Below are 21100 nucleotides of genomic sequence, written 5' to 3'. Positions count from 1 at the left end.
TATCTCTTTAGCTGCAGGGGGTCTTAGTTCTCTGGAATGCAGCCAGGCTGTGGGCCTTGCCGCCGCTCACATCGGGCGGCGCCAGGCCATGCGGAGGGCTCGGTCTGCACCTTTCGGCCCTCAGAAATATGGTCAGGGTGGAAAAACTCACGCGGGTAGCATGGTGGGTCTCAGTCCACTTCAAGACGGCAGAAGTCCAGTCTCTGGTGACGGTAGGCAGCTTACGGTGGCAGAAGAAAAGGTGAGGGCGAGGCGAGGGAAAGATCCTTAGCTGCTATAGCCAACTCTCTCTCCAACTCCTCTTTCCCTGTTTTTCCCAAACTTTTCCTCATCTTTTATAGTATTCAAAGGAGGTTGTGTGTGGTTTCTTGGCATGTAGTCCTATTCAGATGTTCGCAGAGATATGATAACCATGAACAATACCAGGATCCTTTGGCAGGAAAACTCCAGTGGAAAATCCTGGTGAGAACTTCTGGTGGAAAACTGACAGAATTTTTGGTAGGAAGTTTTTGACAGGCAGAAACAATGGTGAAACATAATTTTTGGCATTTGTATGTTATCTGTCTGTTACAACGGGAAAGTTGTCCTTGAAGAGAGCTTCTTGTATAAACTGTTTTAATTGGTATTCTGTGATTGGCTAGTTGTCCTCCAAGGTCGCTTGAAGGAGAGATTGAGGAGGAGGATGAGGAAGGCTCGGCCCCAGACTCAATTAAGAAAGATCCCCAAAAGATACTGCGCGTGCGTGAGGGGATTTCCGAAGTTCTTGTGCGTGCGCAGAAGAGATGCACTTACATAACTGGGAGGTGGGACTGAGGGCCTCGGGCTGGGTGGTGCTGGCCACACCTGGGGGGGTTGTGGCCACTCAATTAATTGTATAAAAAGCAGATAGTGCTTGCTTGGGGAGAGATACTTCACACCAAGGACAATGTTGCCTTTGGCGGGGACGCCTGCCAGTTTGTGAACTTACTGACTCTCCAAGGATGCAGCCTCTGCTATGGGTAATTATAGGTATGCTGGGTTGGTAAGATAACTTTATGGGCAACAGTTGGATAACTGGGGCTTCTTTCTCTCCTCCTTCCTCCCTTTTGGGTTTGTTCATTTTGTTGGCCACCTCTTGGTAATAAATATTTGCTTTATTGAGTTCCAACGGTGTCTGGTTTTTCACATTCCAGTATATTTCGGACCCTCCCTAATACACATATGTATTGACATTGCACATTTAACCCCAAGAGGTCCTAGGCAATGTAAAATAAGCCAAAGCTCACAAAACTCACTAATGCATGGCTAGTGATAGTCCAACCTGGTGCAGTGCAGGGAATGGACTTCTGCTGTGGCCAACCGAGGTAGTTGGTAGCATTCCCTCAATGGGACACTTAACTCTTGGTACAGATTTCTTGTGCCAAGACTGCAACCAACTCCTCCAGAAAGTAAGAGGGAAAACTCTTCCCATGACAGAAATTGTGATATAAATCTATTTTCAGCTTTCATCTGAATATTCAGGATGTCTCCTCTTATCTCTGTTATATATTATTTTTATATTGTGAAAGATGACAAATACCAAATGAAAAGAGCAATCAGGCTATGGAAGTTGTTTCCTGGGACAGAGCTATATGATCTTATCAAAATGCAAGGTGAATTAGGAGAAAGAAGGTCAAGATTATCATGGAAAAGTTTAATTCCCCCTCAGTGAGAACTGAGTTATGGCTAGACTTGAGTGTGGACCTATGTTGGGAATCCCAGTGAAGGTCAAAGGCAGAGAGGATAAAAAGCTGCGCTGAGATCTTAAACAGTGTCATGGTTTAAAAAGTATTAAAAAAGTTTTAAAAGTTTAAACAACAAATCTGACAGAGCTCCTACTGCAAGTTCTACCACTCTGTCTTATGTTTTTATCAGCATGGACAATAAAGTGAAGGAAAATAACATGAAATGGCCTTTTTTTACTAATTATATTTCTACATCAGCCTTGTGGGGATCATGCCTCTACTTTGGAAACTCATTTGCATTCAGCAGTGTTGAGAATTTTGACAATTTGCTACGTCTAAATGAAATATATTAAATTGGAAAGTACAGGTTTAGCAAACATTTGTTCAAAAAGCAAAAAGGTTGCAAATCCAACTGTAATCAAACTGTGAAATCATAAACTTCCACTAAAAACCTTCTAGGACACAACTTCCTTAATGCAAAAGCCACTGCAGCACTTGGTGGAGAATAATTTTGTTATTTGTCAGGCATGTAGTAACCCTGATATAACCAGTGACTGAATTCAGTCTCTTTTCCAATATTTTTTGGTCTCTCATTTTTGGGTGCCACAATTGGTCTGATATAATATGGTATCATGACTGGGAATGTTTAATGGGGTAGGCTCTCATTTTAGACTGTTTTTCATTGCTATAGTCCAGATACTGGTCTCAGTGAAGGAAATGGAAATGTCTTGGTGGCTTAAGCATGAGCAGTCTTTCGAACTCAGTTACAAGTCAATAAAAAACTTTAGAGCATTACTTTGGCAGTTAATACAAATTCTTTGCTCCCTCTGTGTTCTCAGCTGTTTCACTTTTCATTTTGGAGACTACGAATTACAGGGTTTTTGGAGCTCTTTTTTAGCACATCAGAATGTCATCCACCACTGTTTGCTTCAGTAAAGCTCACCTGTCGGGGGTGACAGCAGGTCTGTCAGCAGCCTGGCACTTATCGACAATAGACATAAACCAGATTACAGTATACCCCTGAAAGGAGGAGAACACACAGTATGCAGAGGAATGTGGGCAACCTTCAGAAAGGAAGAAGATGGAAGACAGAAACGGACTTCCTGTACTCTGCTCTAGCTGGGTCATGATGGCTCGACAAAAGCTGTGTCAGCATGAGTTTGCTATTTTGCAGCCAATCCTGATGTATTTATACATGAAGACACCAATAGTAGATTGACATGTGTATGGCCTGATATATGTGTACATGAAAGTACCAATAGTAGGTTGACATGTGTATGGCCTGATGTATGTTTATATGAAGGCACCAATAGTAAGTTGACGTGTGTGTTGTGTGAAAAGTATAAATGTCTGCAACCTGTTGCAATAAAAATCTTCCAGTCGCCTTGCTATCCTGTCCCTGCTTTGGAAGAAAATTCCATGTCTCTTTGGCCGTCTCAACATAACAGTGACACCCTTTTCCAGAACCTAGTGTGAAATCTGCTTTGTGATAAATACCTGATGGTGCAGGAGCTCTGGGCTTGCTCCCAAGCTAAATTCATTTATATTGCAGCAAAACACCTGCCTCTGTGTCATCACAAAATCAGCTCCTGATTGTAAAGTACAATTTAGTCTCTCAGACAAGATTCAGATTCCTTTTTTTGCCCCTCTGCAGGACAGGAACAGATGTCCTTAGCAGCTGAAAGGGGTTTCCTCCCTCTTCAGCTACCCAGCTTATATTTCCAAGTCATGAGATCTAAAACTCTTCAGAGTCAATTGGTGAAGGTTTATTGCTTCCATGACACCAGTCCCTTCCCACATCCACTCAGTGCTCAGGATAATTACTTTACATGACACCTGCCAACTGGAAGTGACAGATTTACACTGGTATTTTACCCAGGATCTCCATATATTCAGCCCAGCCATCACTGTGATGGATCCCTCTGGATCAGCAGTATACCACACCAGTCATGGGACACAGACTCAGCTTCACAACTTCCCATGCATCTGGTCCTTCCCATCAACAAATGGTTTTTGTATGCTTTGTTGTCCAGAGCAGAGACTCTTCGCTCTGTACTGCAGCTGTTCTCCCAAAGGTTGGGCAACAACTATCACCTCATGAGATTAGATGCCAGTAAGGTATTATAGTTGATGCTGTTGCAGAATGCAATAGTGAGATTTTTGGAGGAAGCACAACAAGCTATGAGAGATAGATGAAGGCAGGACAAATATTCAAAAAAATGTGCAACAACTCAAAGACTTTTAAAGGTTTTGGTTTAAGGCATGGTCAACTTTCTTGTTGATCTCCCCAGAGTCTAGATGCAGACTGGTAGTCAATTCAAAAAAACAGAGAAGTTATTAACTCATAAACATATTTGGTGTAAATGACAAGTCCCTCTTTGTTCAGCATTGAAATTTAAATGCAGTAAGGTAATATAGAATAAAGTAGAGCTTACCTGAAGAGGCTGAAGAATAAGTACTTCTGTTCTTCCTATTTGTCCCGAAGGGCTGAATGTCCTTTTCCTTGTAAGTTCCAAACCCTTCAAAGCTTCTTTTATTCCCACTTGCATCGTTGTCCCTCTTCTCACTTGAGGAATTCATTTCACCAAACATGTCCAGGGACTCTGACCTTCCATTACTCTCAGTATTACCAGAGTATCGCTTTGTGCAAGAGTCAATGGGATCATTGCTTGAGTCACTTTTATCTTTACTCTGTGTCCAGTGCTGGGCATCAGAAAGTAATAACGTAGACAGTGTATCCACTTCAAAGTTACTCTTTGAGCCTTTGTGTCCAGTTTCACAATGTTGATACTTCTGCTTCTCCTGTTTCTCCTTATGTTTTCTTTTATCATTGAGCAAGGAGAGGTCTTTATCTGAGCTGCTTAGCCTTTCATTGATTGTGTGGCTGGAGAAGCCAGTGGACTTGCTAGCAAACAGACCACTCAGATCATGTGTCCCCAATATTTGCTCATCCTTATGCTTGTGCTTATGTTTGTGTTTCTTTTTGTGAAGTTGACCACTTAAAAGGCTTGTTCCTCCAACTTTTGGAGGAGCCACAGAGGACTGCATGTCTCCAAGGCCCATTCCCACAGGTGTTTGTAGGCGCACTCCGTGTTTTGCTTTATGTTTGGCAGTGGTGGATATCTTCATATGAGAGCTTGCATGGAACTGGGGTGGGGGCAAGGTAGGCCTCATAAATGAGGAAGCTGCTCCGAGCGTGTGAGACAGGTACAGAGGAGCTGGATACTGACCATAGTAACCAAGATTCATCATAGGCATTGATGTGTAAGGCATTCCATAGGGTGCATAGTAACTCCCACTGGGAATAGGGTAACTGAACCCTTGTAAAAAAGGCACCTTTGTCATGGTGTCATTGGTTTTGGCAGGTCTACCACGCTTCTTCTTAGGCTTCATGTCAGAGGTTCTGCGAAGATAGAGCAATGGGTCATACTGGACATATGGCACAGTGTAGTAGTGATCAAAATTAATCCTGAAGATGCTGGGATATGGATTTTCATGATAAAATGTATAATTTCTATGGGAAATCCTGAATACTTGAAATTTATTGATGAGTTCCTCAAGGTCTGTCAGAAACTGGATGTCATCTCTGTTCTGTAGGCTTTTCCTTTTCCTCTTGTGCTTTGGCTTTTTAATACTCTCATGAGAGAGAAAGCTATCCACAATGAGATGTTTCTGCTGGTGACCATGCCTATTCTTTGTATTGGTGTCAGATGGGATAGCCTCTGGATTGTCCAGAGTGCAGAAATCAAAGGAGTATCTCCGGCGGCATTCTGAGTTTTTCTCAGCTTGGTCAGAAGTGCTGTTGTTGTCTGTACCTATCCCACTGTCACTTGGTATGGTTTCCTCACTGTGAGACTCACTCACTGGTGACAGCGTGACTTCTTTTAGAGAACCTATTTCACAAAGGTGAGAAGGTGAATTAGCTGTTAGCCTGGGTGGAGACAGTTTCCAAGTTCCACTGTGCATTCCCTTCTGGGTTTTTGCAGGAAGAGCACTGATAGGTTGAAGATTTGGCATAGTTTTTAACTCTGAAAAATTTGTTTCAGTGCTTGCAGGGCTAAGGTTGCTGTTAGTCCCCAATAACTCTGTTGAAAGCGGATGAATAGCTGCAAGTGACTGAAGGTTGGAAGGCACTGATGGGTTTTCTGGCTGGCTGGAAACAGGTTTTGAGTGCTTGATGACTGTCTTAGGTTCTTCTGGCTGAGTCTGCAGCTCTGCTCTTGGCTTTCTGCCCCGTTTTTTACCAATGTAGATAGTTCCCCTCTTGCTGACATTGATCTGCTTCCCTAGTCTGGCATTGATGGTGGTTGGCCCAGCACTAGACAGTGTCTGGACTTTTTCTTTCAGAGTTATGCTGCTGGAGCAGGATGACAAGATCTGACTGAGAATATTCTTCCTCTTGAGGGTCTTCATTTTATTAATGGTCTTGATGGTCTTCTTATCCAAGACCCCAAGCTTCCTGACCTTTTTGTGAAACTTGAGTTCACTGATGGACTTGTCCTCTCCTGGAACCATCTGGGCCAACTTAGCTAGATTCCTTCTTTTCCTTTTCTTTGTTCCTGCAAATTCGCGATTGATTGGACTCACTGGGCTGGTGGAGGTTCCCTCATGAATGGTTTCAACAGTGAGCAAAGGCTGTTTCTTTGGTCGTCCTCTTTTTTTCTTGAGAGGTGTGATCACAGTAAGACTGTCTGTATTGGTATAAAGAGGGCTGGATCGTGTGATGGGATAGGCTGAAGGAGGCTCCACCATCAGCTTATCAGATGTTGTCGTGGAGGTGTCCTGAAGGATAGATTTAGGTTTGTTACAGGTCCATTGCCACTCAGCTGCATGTTTGGGGTGCTGGACCTCAGATAATTTGCCAGTTGTGGGAAGATCGGTGGGTACGAGAGTGGATGTCACAGATACAGATTTTCTGAGTCTGGTGGCACAGTTGGGGGAAGTTTTATCAGTGAGCACACCACTGTCGATAGCTACTAAGGGGGACTCATTTTCAATCACTTTTCCTGGCTTTGTGGCTCGAAGATCTTTTTTACTCCCTTCTGGCTGAGAGCTAGTCCTGTTTGCTACTTCACTGCTCATAGCAAGTCCAGAAGGCAGGCTTTTCACCTGGATAGTTTTCTCTATGAAAGATTTTGTGGAGTGCCTTTGTTTCCTTTTGTGGTCAGATGTATCTGTTGTTGGAGACTTTATTGGGAGAGTAATTTGTGCGTGACTGGCATCACTTTCACAACTGCTAGCAGAAGCAGAATTCTGCTTCAAGGGTGATGTATCCAACACACTGTCCATTGAGTAAGACTCCTTTTTTCCTTCCATGCTGTAATGGGATTTGCTATCAAATGCTTTCTGAGCGCTCTTCACCCACTCAATGTCTGTGGTTTGGATGGTTTGACTTACGAAGTCCTTTTTGCTGGACTTCTTTGTGCTCCTGGTGGGCCGATTGGGGGTTTCCAGCTGCACACCTACCTCTTGGTCACCAAGAGGCAAAAGCCCATTGCACTCAGAGGCGTTGCTCAGCTGGGTGGCCACACTGATGCTGTTGGGGCATGGGACTGCACTGCAAATTGCAAGCTCTTTACTACTGGCTGACATCTGCCCCCATGTGTTGCTGGTACAGGACTTCTTTGCCTGGGATTTGCTGAAGGAAACTCCTGGCTCCAGAGTGGAGACCTTGGTGGCACTAACTGCTTCTCTACTGGGTTCTGTGTTGACAAAGCAACTTTGAGAAGTGGATCCAGTATCAGAGCTCGCTGACCAGTCAAGATGGTGCTGGTTGCTACTTTTCTTCTGGTGCTTTGATTTTAAGGTGTCAATGGTGAAGTCTTGTTGGAGACCTGGATCATAGTGCAGAACAGAATGTTTTTGTGGTCTGTCATAAACCTGTAAGGTAGCAGAAAATAAACAGAAAAAAAATAGTTTATCAGTCCATTCATAACCCCTGGTTGCAGGTCTTTATTTTGTACAGTGAATGACAACTCTTCTTAATCAACATCCTTGTAAGGGTTAGAAACCTTTATAAAGTCTTCTTATATTTGAGTCAAATTTGCATTTAGATTCATGCACTGTAAACAAGTTTTGTTTGGTTTTCCCACTCTAAAATAAATGGAAATATTTCTATAAATGCAAAATTACTAAGGAAACATTTTCTACTAATTTTTAATTTAAAACACAAGTAAAATCACAGAATGACAGAATCACAGAATCAACCAGGTTGGAAAAGACCTCTGAGATCATTGAGTCCAACCTATGACCGAACACCACCATGTCAACTACACCATGGCACTAAGTGCCATGTCCAGTCTTTTCTGAAACACCTGCAGGGATGGTGACTCCACGACCTCCCTAAGTAGCCCATTCCAATATCTAATAACCCTTTCTGTGAAGAAATTCTTCTGAATGTCCAACCTTTACCCTCCCCTGGCACAGCTTAAGGCTATGTCCTCTTGTCCTATTGCTAGTTGACTGGGAGAAGAGACCGCCCCCCACCTGGCTGCAACCTCCTTTCAGGTAGTTGTAGAGAGTACAAATATTCCCTTTCCATGGATGAATAGTGCAACTCAGCCTCCTGGTGTTAATTCTTTTTTCCTGAAAAATAATCCCTCACAGAACTTGAGGCTCAACAACAGCAATTAAGCTCTTTGTTGTAAACAAGACAAATGCAAAATTATCTCTGAAGTTGTTAACAAACGAGGAAAACCCATGGGTCCACTTCCCTATGAAGCCAGAATCTGCAAAGATTTATTTGCTTAAATTTCCCCACAAACTTAGTGCTTAAAATCATATGGATAGCATGAATTGTGTGAGGTACACTTGGCAGGTTCAAGATTTGCTTTACTCTCTTTCCATTTTAATTATCTGCTATTTGCAATGTTGGTGAGAGGTATTTTCAATATGATTTCTAATCTTCTGATAGAAGCTCTTCAAGCCACAGAGGTTACAGCAAAGGCAGAATTATGCTGAAGACTGTTATAGAGCAAAAGAAAGTTTCCTTTTTTTTTTCTTGCTATGCCTCCTTCAGCTAAGGAAATTGTTTGCTACAGCTGTAACTTTTTGAAAAGACTCTTAAAGCAGAAACATTTTTTTTCTTTTTACTTTCTTTAACTGACCTTTTCTAGTAATTTGTTTCCTTCTGTTACATTTAGGACTTTTTTTTGTAACGCTCTGGATCAAACTGTACAACTGATTTTGTACAACTAGTACTGGAAACTACTGTTCTAAGCAAACTGCAATGACATCATTCTGAATGCCAAATAAATGATAGGAAACTTAAAATAAATGTGTAACCAAGAAAAGAACAACAGAAAACATCTGCTAAGCGTCTTGTGTTTATGCAAACACTCCGTTACAATTAAGATTTTATCAGTAGCGCTACATTAGATCCTGGGGCCCCGGGGGAACCCGGAAGCCTGCCACGCGTCTGCGGTTGGCCCCACGGGACCCCGGAAGCCTGCTGTACGTCCATAGGTGGCCCTGGGGGACCTCGCGAGCTGCGCGTCCGCGGCTCGCCCCCCGGGCGCGTCCTCGGCGGGAGAAAGGAGAGAGGGAGCCTCGCTGGTGGGTACTGCGACCTCATGGGAGAAGAGAGGGGAGCTTTGGAGCACACAGAGGTTTGCCGTTCCGGTTTGGGGGGAGGGGAAGGGTGTCGGGCGGGCCGTGGGGGTCCTCGGACTGGCGGGAGGGCTGGCGGGGCAACCCTGTATGAAATGTTACAGGTGAGCAGTGCGCCTGAAGATATGTGGTAACACAGTGGGGGAGGATAAAGCAGGGTGGATAGAGGGTTTTTTGGAGTGATGGGGGTCTCGGCCGGGCTGGGGTCTTGAAAGGTACCCGTGACCCGGGTGGGTACGGGGGCCAGAACAGTTTGTTTGTTTTTGGCTCACCTGCGGTTACTGCCCAGGTTCGGTATGTTCTGGATATATTTGTTACATCCGAAAGGGTGGTCAGGACAAAGGGTTGTTCCTGGGCATTTCCTTGGGATTGAATATAGATAGGTGGCAGAAAAGTAGGAAGTGAAAGACTTGCCCTAATCGTTTTTAATGGGAATGAAGCCTGTGTACCCCTATGTGGTTGCGAGCTATGCTGGCGATGGTACATGCCTTTGGTAGGGTCGCCCATGCTAGACAGGTCAAAACCCTAGGGCCAGATACAATATATCCTTGGGCAGGATGAGCTCGTTAGCCTTCTGGCAGTCATCCTTGGAGAAGGACAACTCTAATCCCAAACCCGGGCAGATGGAGCTCGCTTAGCTCTGTAAGGCCATCCATCTAAGAGAAGGACACTCTAATTAAACCTATGTCCTAAGGACCTCGTTGTCACCGTCCAAGCTCACTCGGACCTGGCAGATGAACCTCAGGATTAAAGGGTGGGTCCAGTTCCACACATACTGCCTCTCACCTAAAAAATCCATTGCACAGGCTCGAAGGTCTCACCCACATTTGCAAGGCCCTGTAGCGATGGGCAAGGGTTGAAACGGCAGGTGAAAGGTGCACTGGAAGCCGCAGACCCAACCTTGCATGCAGGCGGTTCAGGGCATTGGTCGTTAGAGACTGACCGGAGATGACAGTCTCTTTGGGCAGCACCCTGAATGACCAAGCACTGCTTGCTCCACTCGGAGAGGGGCTTAGAAAAGGTGGTCTAACCAAAGCTCATCTCCCCCTTCACCCGGTTGGTTAACTGCGGCCAACGGGCATCTTGTACTAATGCGGTCACACAAAGTTCAAAAGACAAAGGCATACACCTGCCTCCAAAGGTGTACCCAAATTGACTCTCGCATGCTGGAACATCAGAACCATGCTTGATTCTGCAGATAGTGGACGTCCTGAGCATCGCAATGCCCTAATTGCCCACGAACTATCACGTCTCAACATCGACATCGCTGCTTTCAGCAAAGTTCACCTCCACGAGGAAGGCAGCCTTAGAGAACATGGTGCCGGTTACACACTCTTTTGGTCAGGTAAACTCAGAACCGAAAGGCATCTCTCAGGAGTTGTATTCATGATTAAAAACTCTATTGTTCCTAAACTCAAAAATCTGCCGACAGGTCATTCTGATCACATTATCTCCCTACGCCTTCCACTACACAACAAGCAACATGTTGTCCTCTTTAGTATTTATGCCCCAACTCTCCAAGCTGACCCTGCTGAAAAAGATAAATTTTACACTGACCTGGGTCGCCTTACCCAAAAGGTTCCTGCAGATGATAAGATCGTTATCCTTGGTGATTTCAACACCAGAGTAGAAAAGAATTTTGAAGTCTGGAAAGGAATATTAGGCAAGCATGGTGTTGGAAACTGCAACGATAATGGTCACCTTCTGCTAGAATTCTGTGCGGAGCAACAGCTCACCATCACTAATACTATCTTTCAGCAGAAAATTAGTCTGAAGACAACCTGGATGCACCCCAGATCTAAGCATTGGCACCTCATCAATTATGTCTTGGTGCAACGGAGAGATGTCCACGATGTCCACCATACCCGCGTGATGCCTAGTGCAGAATGCCAAACAGACCATCAACTTGTGCGCTGTAAACTTAACTTCAATCTTAAATTCAAACCTGAAAGGGGCAGTTTCCCAAGGAGGACACTCCAAGTTAACAATCTCCAATCAGCCACAGTGAGAGACAGATTCCAGGCAAATCTTCAAACTAGAGTTGAAAACCATTCCATACAGATGCCTCTCCTGAAACACTTTGGCACCATATTAAAAACAGCATCCTGCAGTCCTCTGAAGAATCCTTAGGGTTCTCCCTCAAAAAGAACAAGGACTGGTTTGATGAAAACAATCAAGAGAACCAGGAATTGTTGAGGAAGAAGAGAACCGCTCACCAAGCACACCTTGCACTGCCATCCTGTCACGTAAGAAAAACAGTCTTTTGTCTTGCATGCAGCAAGCTCCAACAGAAACTCCGTGACATCCAGAACAAGTGGTGGATCAATCTAGCTGAAAAATCCCAATTATGTGCAGATACGGGTGATCACAGAGGATTCTATGAGGCCCTGAAAACAGCATATGGGCCTACATACCAAGTCCAAAGCCCTCTACTCAGCACAGATGGTCAATCGCTTCTGACAGATAAAATCTCCATTCTGAATCAATGGTCTGAACACTTTCAGACTCTTTTCAGTACCAGTCGTGTAGTCCAAGACTCAGGTATTCAGTCCGTCACACAACAACCGGTGAAGTATGAATTGGATATTGCCCTCACTTTAGGAGAAACCCTTAAGGCCATATAGCAGGTGAAGATTGGCAAGGCCGCTGGGGTTGATGGAATTCCACCTGAAGTCTGGAAACATGGGGGTCAAGCACTCCATGCTAAATTTCATGAGTTTGTGGTGCACTGTTGGAAACTAGGCGAACTACCATCAGACCACGCGATGCAGTCATCATCACTTTGTATAAGAAGAAAGGAATTAAATCAGACTGTTCAAATTACTGTGGTATTACTCTGCTCTCCATTGCTGGCAAAATCCTGGCAAGAATACTTTTGAACAGACTAATACCTGCTATAGCAGAAGGAATTCTACCTGAAAGCCATTGTGGTTTCAGAGCCAACAGGAGTACCACAGACATGATATTTGTTCTCAGACAACTGCAAGAGAAGTGTAGGGAACAAAACAAAGGTCTCTATGTAACCTTTGTTGACCTTACCAAGGCTTTCAATACTGTGAGCAGGAAAGGTCTATGGCACATTCTGGAGCACTTAGGTTGTCCCCCCAAGTTCCTTAAAATGATCATCTCACTTCATGAGGATCAGCACGGCAAAGTCAGATATGGCAATGCACTTTCTGAGCCCTTTCTAATATCTAATTTTGCGAAACAAGGCTGTGTTCTTGCACCAAACCTATTCACAATCTTTTTCAGCATGATGCTCCAAAGGGTCACAGTAGACCTCGATGATCAGGATGGTATCTACATTCGATATTGTACTGATGGAAGCCTATTCAATCTAAGGCGACTGAAGGTCCATATTAAGACCCTAAACCATCTTGTCCGGGAGCAGCTTTATGCTGATGACGCTGCCCTTGTCACCCACACAGAAGCAGCTCTGAAGTGATTAACATCCTGCTTTGCAGACGCTGCTGAGCTCTTTGGGCTGGAAGTCAGCTTAAAGAAGACAGAAGTTCTCTATCAAGCGGCACCTCAGGAAGTCTTCCATCATCCCCATATCACCATTGGCGAATCAGAGCTCAAATCAGTTCAGCAGTTTAATTACCTAGGTAGCCTCATATCCTCAGATGGTAAGATTGACGGAGAGATAGACAACAGGTTATCAAAGGCATATAGTGCTTTCCGAAACCTCCATAAAAGAGTTTGGCAAAATAAACACCTGAAGAAAAGTACAAAGATCAGTGTTTACAGAGACATAGTGCTGTCTACTCTCTTATATGGATCTGAATCATGGGTCATCTACCGCCACCACCTGTGACTCTTAGAACGCTTCCATCAACGCTGCCTTCGCACAATCCTAAACATTCACTAGTCAGATTATGTGACTAATACATCTGTTCTAGAACAAGCAGCAATCACAAGTATTGAGGTCATGTTGCTGAGATCACAGCTGTGTTGGGCAGGACACATCTCAAGGATGAAGGACCACTGCCTCTACTCTGGCCCCCAGTCGGGAGGTCTGGAGACACACTATTCATAACACTGCTGATGCTTTTGAGAAAGCACACAGGATCACTCTTGAGGAGAAAAGACAACGCAGAAAGAATTGTGTCTTGCAGAATATACCACCTAAGGAACCTTTCTGCTTTTTCTTTTGCAACCAGATGTGTCTATCTCATATTGGCCTTTTTAGCCACCAGCGCGTTTGTAACAAACGTGGGTAGAACCCTTCCCAAATCTTCGTTCGCGAAGCCTAGCCATGATGATGATGATGATGATGATTTGCCTCTCAAAAGTCCATGCTCAGCCAGTGCAGAGGAATGGCAACAGGAGTCACGGTAACTTCCCCCATGCCATGTTAGCCTGAGTGTGTTGAGCCGATAGCATTTGGCATCACTTACACTTGCAGAATCAAGTGTGGTACAGTGCTGCCCATCCTTGTTCTGTAGGGAACCACATTATAACAAATGTGCGTAGAGCCCTTCCCAAATCTTCGTTCGCGAAGCCTAGCCATGATGAGATGATGATGACATTAGATCCCTGTTCGGGGTGTTTGCAACAGAAGTTTTGGGGCAAGGAGGCTGTCAACATAAGAGGATTTTGACCTGGGAAATGAGATGTCCCCAATTCTGAGCAAGTTCAGAGGCATTTCAAAAGGGCTAAACACCCCAAAGCCCATGGTGCATTATCTAGTGACCGCTAAACATACATGTTATTAGTAAATTGATGTTGAGATATCCTTCATGTGCATATAAAAATGGGCATGTGACTTTTCTGGAATAGGCAATAACAATGAAGCTGTTCTGGTCCATCATCTGATCTGAGGAGTAATCAGGGACTCTTCAATCCTGTGGATAGTTCAGCTGTCGTGCACATGGACCAGCCATGCTCAGGGAAAACAGAGATTTCCAGGAATTGTGGAGTGAGAAAATGAAAGTATGATGCTGCAGTGAAGCTGCAGATGTTGTGGGCAAGTGACACGTGGTTTCTCCAGCCTGAGAAAAAAGCCAAAAGCATAAATAGTCCTCAGGGAATGAATCAGTTGTTGTTCTTCCTCCTAGCAGTGGCCTTCTGCATGTGAACCACACAGCGCATAGCAACCACGATGCCCTCCTTCAGAAAATAGAGCCCATCCATGCCTGCATCCTTGGGATGAGGCCAGGGAGGGTTCAATAGGAAACCAGTAGCACCAGCACTGGAGTTTGATAGTTTGTTCTTATTTTAATTTTTTTAAACTGATCCCAAAGCTCCTGAGCTTCATTTTGCCTCAGCTATTTGGGGCTTCTCCTGCCCCCTGACCACCAAGCTAGGTGCACTGTCATCTGGGCATGAGGAGATGTGAGGGAGGTGGTCGTTCCCTGGTGAAGTCCCAGGGGAATGGAGGTGGGTGCTCTCCACCCAAGCCTCATATGAAACATCATCTTCCCAAGGTACCATGATTTGTGACATGGAAAAGCTCTGGAAATGCTGGGCTGAGGCTTCTCATGGCCCCCAGGACCCCCAACAAGACAGGGCCAGGCTGTTTCTGCACAGATCCTGGCCTTATGGCTGCAGTTAAAGGAACTCCTTACACTCACATTATTTCCAAAATGCTGAGCCGTGAAACTAAATGACCTGAAAAATTTAATTTGGAAGATAAAAAAAGAAGAAAAAAAGAGTTATAGCAGTGAGTGAAAACATCACACCCTGGCAACACCCCAGTCCCTCCAAGTCCACCACACACACAGAGATCTGAAGTTTAAAAGGAGCAATAATCTCTGATCTATATGTTGAGGCAATTAATAAGGGTTTAGAACTGAGAGGCCAGCTATAGATCAATGGTGAATGCTGATATATCACTTGGATCCTCAAACCTCATTTCCTTAGCCTGCACATTAAAAAATGATGATGCAACTTCCAATACATCCCTAATGATAGCCTTGTCATTACTCCAGCACTGCAAGCCGCCACAACACTGATCTTAAAATTCATGAGAAAGATATGCCTATGTCATCAAGGGTGCCAACTCTGGAGGCATTTAATCACATGGATAAGCACTAAGATTTCAACAAGCCTTCAAAAAATGACCAGTCTGCAGGATCAGGGGACTCCATTTCCAAAGCGAGATGTCAGAACTATATATCTGCTTAAGCACATAATGGTCCACTTTGTTTCCTCATGCAACTTCTTCCACCATAACATGTACTATTTACTCTACTTTGCCAGACACGTCCATATCACCGCAAAATAATTTGTCTGCAGCACAGCAACCACAGATCATCTGCCTGCAGCAGGTTGGGTTTCACTGGCTGCAATGGACATGTGGGGACTGTTTACCTAAAAGCACTACTAAATCAGTTGAAAGTAATGCAGCCAAATGTATTTTATTCCCCATGTATCCATCTGGCTTGCTGTCTGATCCCATTGGTCCTAATGTTTAAGCTTCAATTTTCCCTGTTGGGTGAGCACCACCCTGAGAAGCCAAGCCCCAGTTCAGCTAAGCTAAGCCTCTGCTGAGCTAGTGGAGGATGCCAGAGCTGTCAGTAGGGTGAGGGCAAACAGGGCTCTTCAGAAACTTTTACCTTGATGCCTTTCACCCAAATTCATTACTTTATTCATCACTAAGTGTGCAATATACTGCAGTTCCGTAGGTCTGAATGTCAAGGACAACAAGAAGGGCTTTTTCAAATACATCAATAACAAAAGGAAAACAAAGGATGATGTGTGTCCATTAATAAAGGGAGAGGGGACCCTGGTAGGAGGATGTAGACAAGGCTCTTCTCAGTGATGCCTTCTTTGCATCGGTCTTCACTGACAAGACCAGCCCTCAAGAATCTCTGACCCAGGAGACCAGGGTAAAGGAATGTTGGAAGGAAGACTTTCCCTTGGTCAAGAAGGATTGGGTTAGAGAACATCTAGACAAATTTGACATCCACAAGTCCATGGGCCCTGATGGGATGCATCCAGGAGTGCTGAGAGAGCTGGCGAAATGTCACCTCGGTCTTCAAAAAGGTCAAGGAGGACTCAGGGATCTACCAGCCAGTCGGCCTCACTTCAATCCCTGGAAAGGTGATGGAACAGCTCATTTTGGAGGCCATCTCTTTCCACATGGAAGACAGGAAGGTGATCAGGAGTAGTCAGCATGGATTCACTAAAGAAGGTCATGCTTGACCAACCTGATTGCCTTCTATGATAAAACAACTACCTGGATGGATGAGGGGAGAGCAGTGGATATTGTCTACCTCAACTTCAGTAAGGCTTTCAGTGCTGTCTCTCACATCCTCATAAGCAAACTCAGGAAGTGTAGGTTAGATGAGTGGATGGTGAGGTGCATTGAGAACTGGCTGAGTGGCAGATCCCAGAGGGTCGTGATCAGTGGCACAAGGTCTAGTTGGAGGCTTATCACTAGTGGTGTCCCTCAAGGTTCTATACTGGGCCCAGTATTGTTTAACTTATTCATCAAGGACTTGGATGAAGGGGTAGATGCTTCCTCAGCAAGTTTGATGATGACAGAAAGCTGGGAGCAGTGGCCAATAACCCAGAGGGCTGTGCAGCCCTTCAGAAGGACCTCAAAGGGTTGGAGAGATGGACACAGAAGAACCTTCTGAAATTCAACAAGGGCAAATGCAGGGTGCTGCACCTGGGGAAGAATAATCCCATGCACTGGTAAAGGCTAGGGGCTGACCTGCTGGAAAACAGCTCTATGGAGAAGGCCCAGGGGTTCCTGGTGGACAACAAGCTGTCCATGAGCCACCAGTGTGCCCTTGTGGCCAAGAAGGCCAATGGTATCCTGGGTTGCATTAGGAAGAGCATTGACAGCAGGTTGTGGGAGGTAATCTTGCTCCTCTACTAAACCCTGATGAGGCCACATCTGGAGTGCTGTGTCCAGTTCTGGGCTCCTCAGTACAAGAGAGGCATGGAGCTCCTGGATCAGGTCCAGCAGAGGGCTATGAAGATAATTAAGGGACTGGAGCTGGCTGAGAGAGTTGGGCCCGTTCAGCCTTGAGAAGAGACGGTTGAGAGGGGACCTCATCAGTGTCTATAAGTATCTGAAGGGAGGGTATCAAATAGATGGAGCCAGGCTCTTCTTGGTGATGCCAAGCAATAGGACAAGAGGCAATGGGCAGAAACTGATGCACAGGAAATTCCACCTGAACATGAGGAAGAACTTCTTTACTATGTGTGTGTGACCGCATACTGGAACAGATTTCCCAGAGAGGGTATGGAGTCTCCCTCACTGGAGATAGTCAAGAACTGTCTGGAAGCAATTCTGTGCATTGTGCTCTAGGATGACCCTGCTTGAGCAGGAAGGTTGGATCAGATGACCTGTGGGAGGTGACTGAGCTGTGGACAGCTTGGGCCCTGAATTTGAGTGGTTGCAGCTGCAAAGTTGTGAAGGAATGTAAACATTGAAGATGAGAGGGTGGACAGGGAGGACAGAGCTGTGGGGCAGCTGTGATAGCCAGAAATCCTGAACTGTTTGCTGAGTCACCCTGAGTTTGCAGAAGCTATAGAGCAGCCAATCTTAACATGTTTATGTAGTAAGGGCACCAATGGTGGTGAAACACGCTGGCTAGAAGGGACTATAAATTAGCAATGTTTGTATGAAATAAAGGCTTTTCTGTGTGAAATCCCAGTGTGGTGTCCCTCCCAACCACGACAATGACCCACTGTGGTCCCTCCCAATCTGACCATTTCTGTGATTCTATGATTGTCTTGTCAATGGGCTGTTGACTTGAATAGAGTTCCTATGACAGCACAGCTGAAATCAGCATCAAGAATAGTGAGCTTTTTCTTGAAAACAGAAATATTTACCTTTACTTACTTTTTGAGACCATAAAAATACTTCAAACTTCAGTGTCTGCCTCTGTAGTTTGCCCTTTTATTAAATGGGATTGTCCTCCGCATCCATCTATTCTGCACTGGGAGTCTGTTCTTTCTTCTTTTGTGAAAGTAGAAATATAAATCAACCCATGCAATTTTACCACAGCTCATCAGACTTGGTCAATATTTCTCTTGATATTGAGTTTACTGGATGTGTTTAGTAGGTAATAATCACATCTTTCCTTTAAAGAAAATAAAATACACATAAAGAAGCTAATAGCTTTTGTAACTGCAAAGAAGCTTGAGCAATTTGATCCAGCACATGCTAAACCTTAGACTAAAAAATAAAGTTTGAATCCCCTTATTAGTAGTATGATTTGAATGCCAAACTCATGAGTTTCAGTCTTCAGATTTGGCAATAGTGAGTAGACCTATGAGCAGGATACATCCCATACACTGGCAACTGAAGAGCACTGGCCAAAGAGCAGATGTGTTGTTTACACTGATTACACCTGCCTAGCCAGACCTCTGCGACCCTGCACCTGCAGAGTTGATTACTCCTCTTAACAGTTTTATTCTGGCATGCAGCCCTTGCAGCTGAGGAGACGAGACACTATCAGTTCCATGATGAGCAGCACCCTATTCTACAAGTAGTATAGAGCAGCAGAATCCATCCCTCAGGGACTCTTTTCATTTAACTACTGGATGTCTCAGTCTGCCTCCCCATTCCCTTGCCTGAGCTTCTATCTATATCCACATGCTGCTTCCAATCTCAAATCAAAAAGTGAGAGGAGATGCCAGCAGCCAAATCAAGAGCTTAGTAAAATAATAATAAGAAAAAATCCAAATTAAAAACTTATTATTATTAATAATAATGATAAAATACGCAATTAGAGAAACCCGTCACCTGAAAAAAATCTGATTGCTTGCAGGGGATGGTCTCCTCCTGCTCCAAATGCACCTTTTTGAGGAGATAACACACATACAGCTTTTCAAGAATCTGGCTTGTAAATCAAAATACTACAATGCCCCTTCTAAAGCATTTGCAAAATCATCTGTGTAATGGCTCCTCAAGTGTAATTCCCTATTAAGAGGCTTTATCTAGAGAGTTAAGCAGCTGCTTCCCATGTCACTAACTGCTGTCTGCTGTGGTTTTAAAACATCTGCACCATTGTGCTCTTCATTTTCATATTCTAATCACCCTGAAACTTGAAAGAAGTACATCATTGTTTCTGTGGGTTAATTAGTAAATAGTCTCCTTGTAGAGACAATGTAATGGCAGTCAGAACCTCAATGACCAAGTGTGTTTTAAAAATTAAGAACATTGGGAGCATCTGTGGGGATTGGCATCCACAGTGAAACATCCGAATGTGCTCTGGGGACATACCATTCTTTGTTATCTTTTTCATATGAAGGAAAGGGAAAGGAAAGGCTTTCCTAAACTCATAATGTCACTTAGAATCAGAGTCTTGGGAACTGCTTGCTTTTATCTCAGGGCCACCCTTGCCTCTCAAGCGAGAACAAATCTCATCAAAATACTATGTAAAACCTCTGTGGTCTAGGAACTTGTAAGCCATTTTTGGTAGCAATTTTGGCAACCAGGAACTAGCATCTCATTGGAAATCTATGGGGTAAAGCTGTGACTGCTTGAACATATGTGGGCATTTGCTCTGCTTGCCACCTGGGTTGGCAAGATGCTGGGTTGCCAGGTCTTGTGTCCAAGGCATGCAGACAAGAATATTAGCTCAGGCACAGCACTCTGCTATGGCAATGATATTGCATGCAAAGTGGGCCTTCCTTGTAACCAGCCAGGTCAGAGGAAAGGCAGGCCTGAATTCATACGTGCTTTAATTTAGGCTTATACTTGAAAGTACTCCAGAAAATGCTGATAACAGAACTTTGGTGCCTAGGAAAATGTCAACATGAGATTTTCCAGACTGAATGAATAAATCTGGCAGCACTGAGTGGAAAATGCGATGGTGTATTGGGTCCAATGGCTGCCTGCTAAGGAACCATTATGTGTGCTGAAGCCCTGCTTCTTGGAAGTGGCTGACCATCGCTGCTGATGGGAAGTAGAGAATAAACCTTGTTATCTTTTGCTTGGCTTTTGCATGCACAAGCTTTTGCTTTGCTTCTGCTTTAATAAACTGCCTTATCTGTACCCACAAGTTGTTTTCCATCTTACTGTCTCCCCTGATCAGCTGGGGAGTGATAGAGCAGCTGGGTGGACACCTGGCGTCAAGCCAAGGTCAACCATCCACAAATGGGTACCTGCCTTCTGAAAAATCAGATTGTTTTGGTCCTTCACAAGGAGCTCCTAAAAAGTGGAGAAGCTCTGTGTGATTTCTTCCTCTTGAGAAAGCTTTCTCTTCAGTTTCTGCTTCCTAGACATGCATGAACATGTTACTGGAGAAGAAAACCTTTCAAGAGGAAGAAAAAACTGAGATTTCTAGCTTTGACACTTGACAAAAAAAATCCTGGCTCAGCTCATATTTTTGCTCAAAATTGAGCATTTCTTCTTGTGTCCCAGTGGGCATCTGCAAACTTCTCATTTGAAGGCTCTAATCAGAACTAGAGGTTGGAGATATTTCACATCTTTTGGTGAGTGAACTGAGCCTTCCTGGGGTAGACTTACAGAATCACAGAATATGCTGAGTTGGAAGGGACCCACAAGGATCATTGAGTCCAACCCTTAGCCCTGCACAGGACCATCCCCAAGAGTCATACCATGTGCCTGAGAGTATCATCCAAATGCTTCTTGAACTCTGTCAGGCTTGGTGCTGTGACCACTTCCCTGGAGAGTTCCAGTGCCCAACCACCCTGTGGGTGAAGAACCTTTTTCTAATATCCAACCTACACCTCCCCTGACACAACTTCAGGCCATTCCCTTGGGCCCTATCACTGGTCAACAGAGAGAAGAGATCAGTGCCCGTGCCTCTTCTTTGCCTCACGCAGAAGTTGTGGACTGTGATAAGGTCTCCCCTCAG

The 21100-nt window shown here is 44.5% G+C and overlaps 1 protein-coding gene across 1 annotated transcript in view; it reads right to left on the bottom strand.

Annotated features, from left to right (window-relative positions):
- The window catches only part of LOC113957790 (SET-binding protein-like), a 515694-nt gene that overhangs the window by 136996 nt on the left and 357598 nt on the right, over nt 1-21100 (bottom strand). Inside the window, exon 4 of the mRNA XM_027665561.1 lies at nt 4139-7583. Coding sequence (XP_027521362.1) covers nt 4139-7583 — 3445 coding nt within the window. The remainder of the gene's footprint in view (nt 1-4138; nt 7584-21100) is intronic.

This window comes from Corapipo altera, unplaced genomic scaffold (assembly GCF_003945725.1).
Source record: "Corapipo altera isolate COAL_440 unplaced genomic scaffold, ASM394572v1 61148, whole genome shotgun sequence".
Lineage (NCBI taxonomy): Eukaryota > Metazoa > Chordata > Aves > Passeriformes > Pipridae > Corapipo > Corapipo altera.
Note: the sequence above shows the minus strand (reverse complement) of the source record. Positions and strands in the feature narration are given on the sequence as shown.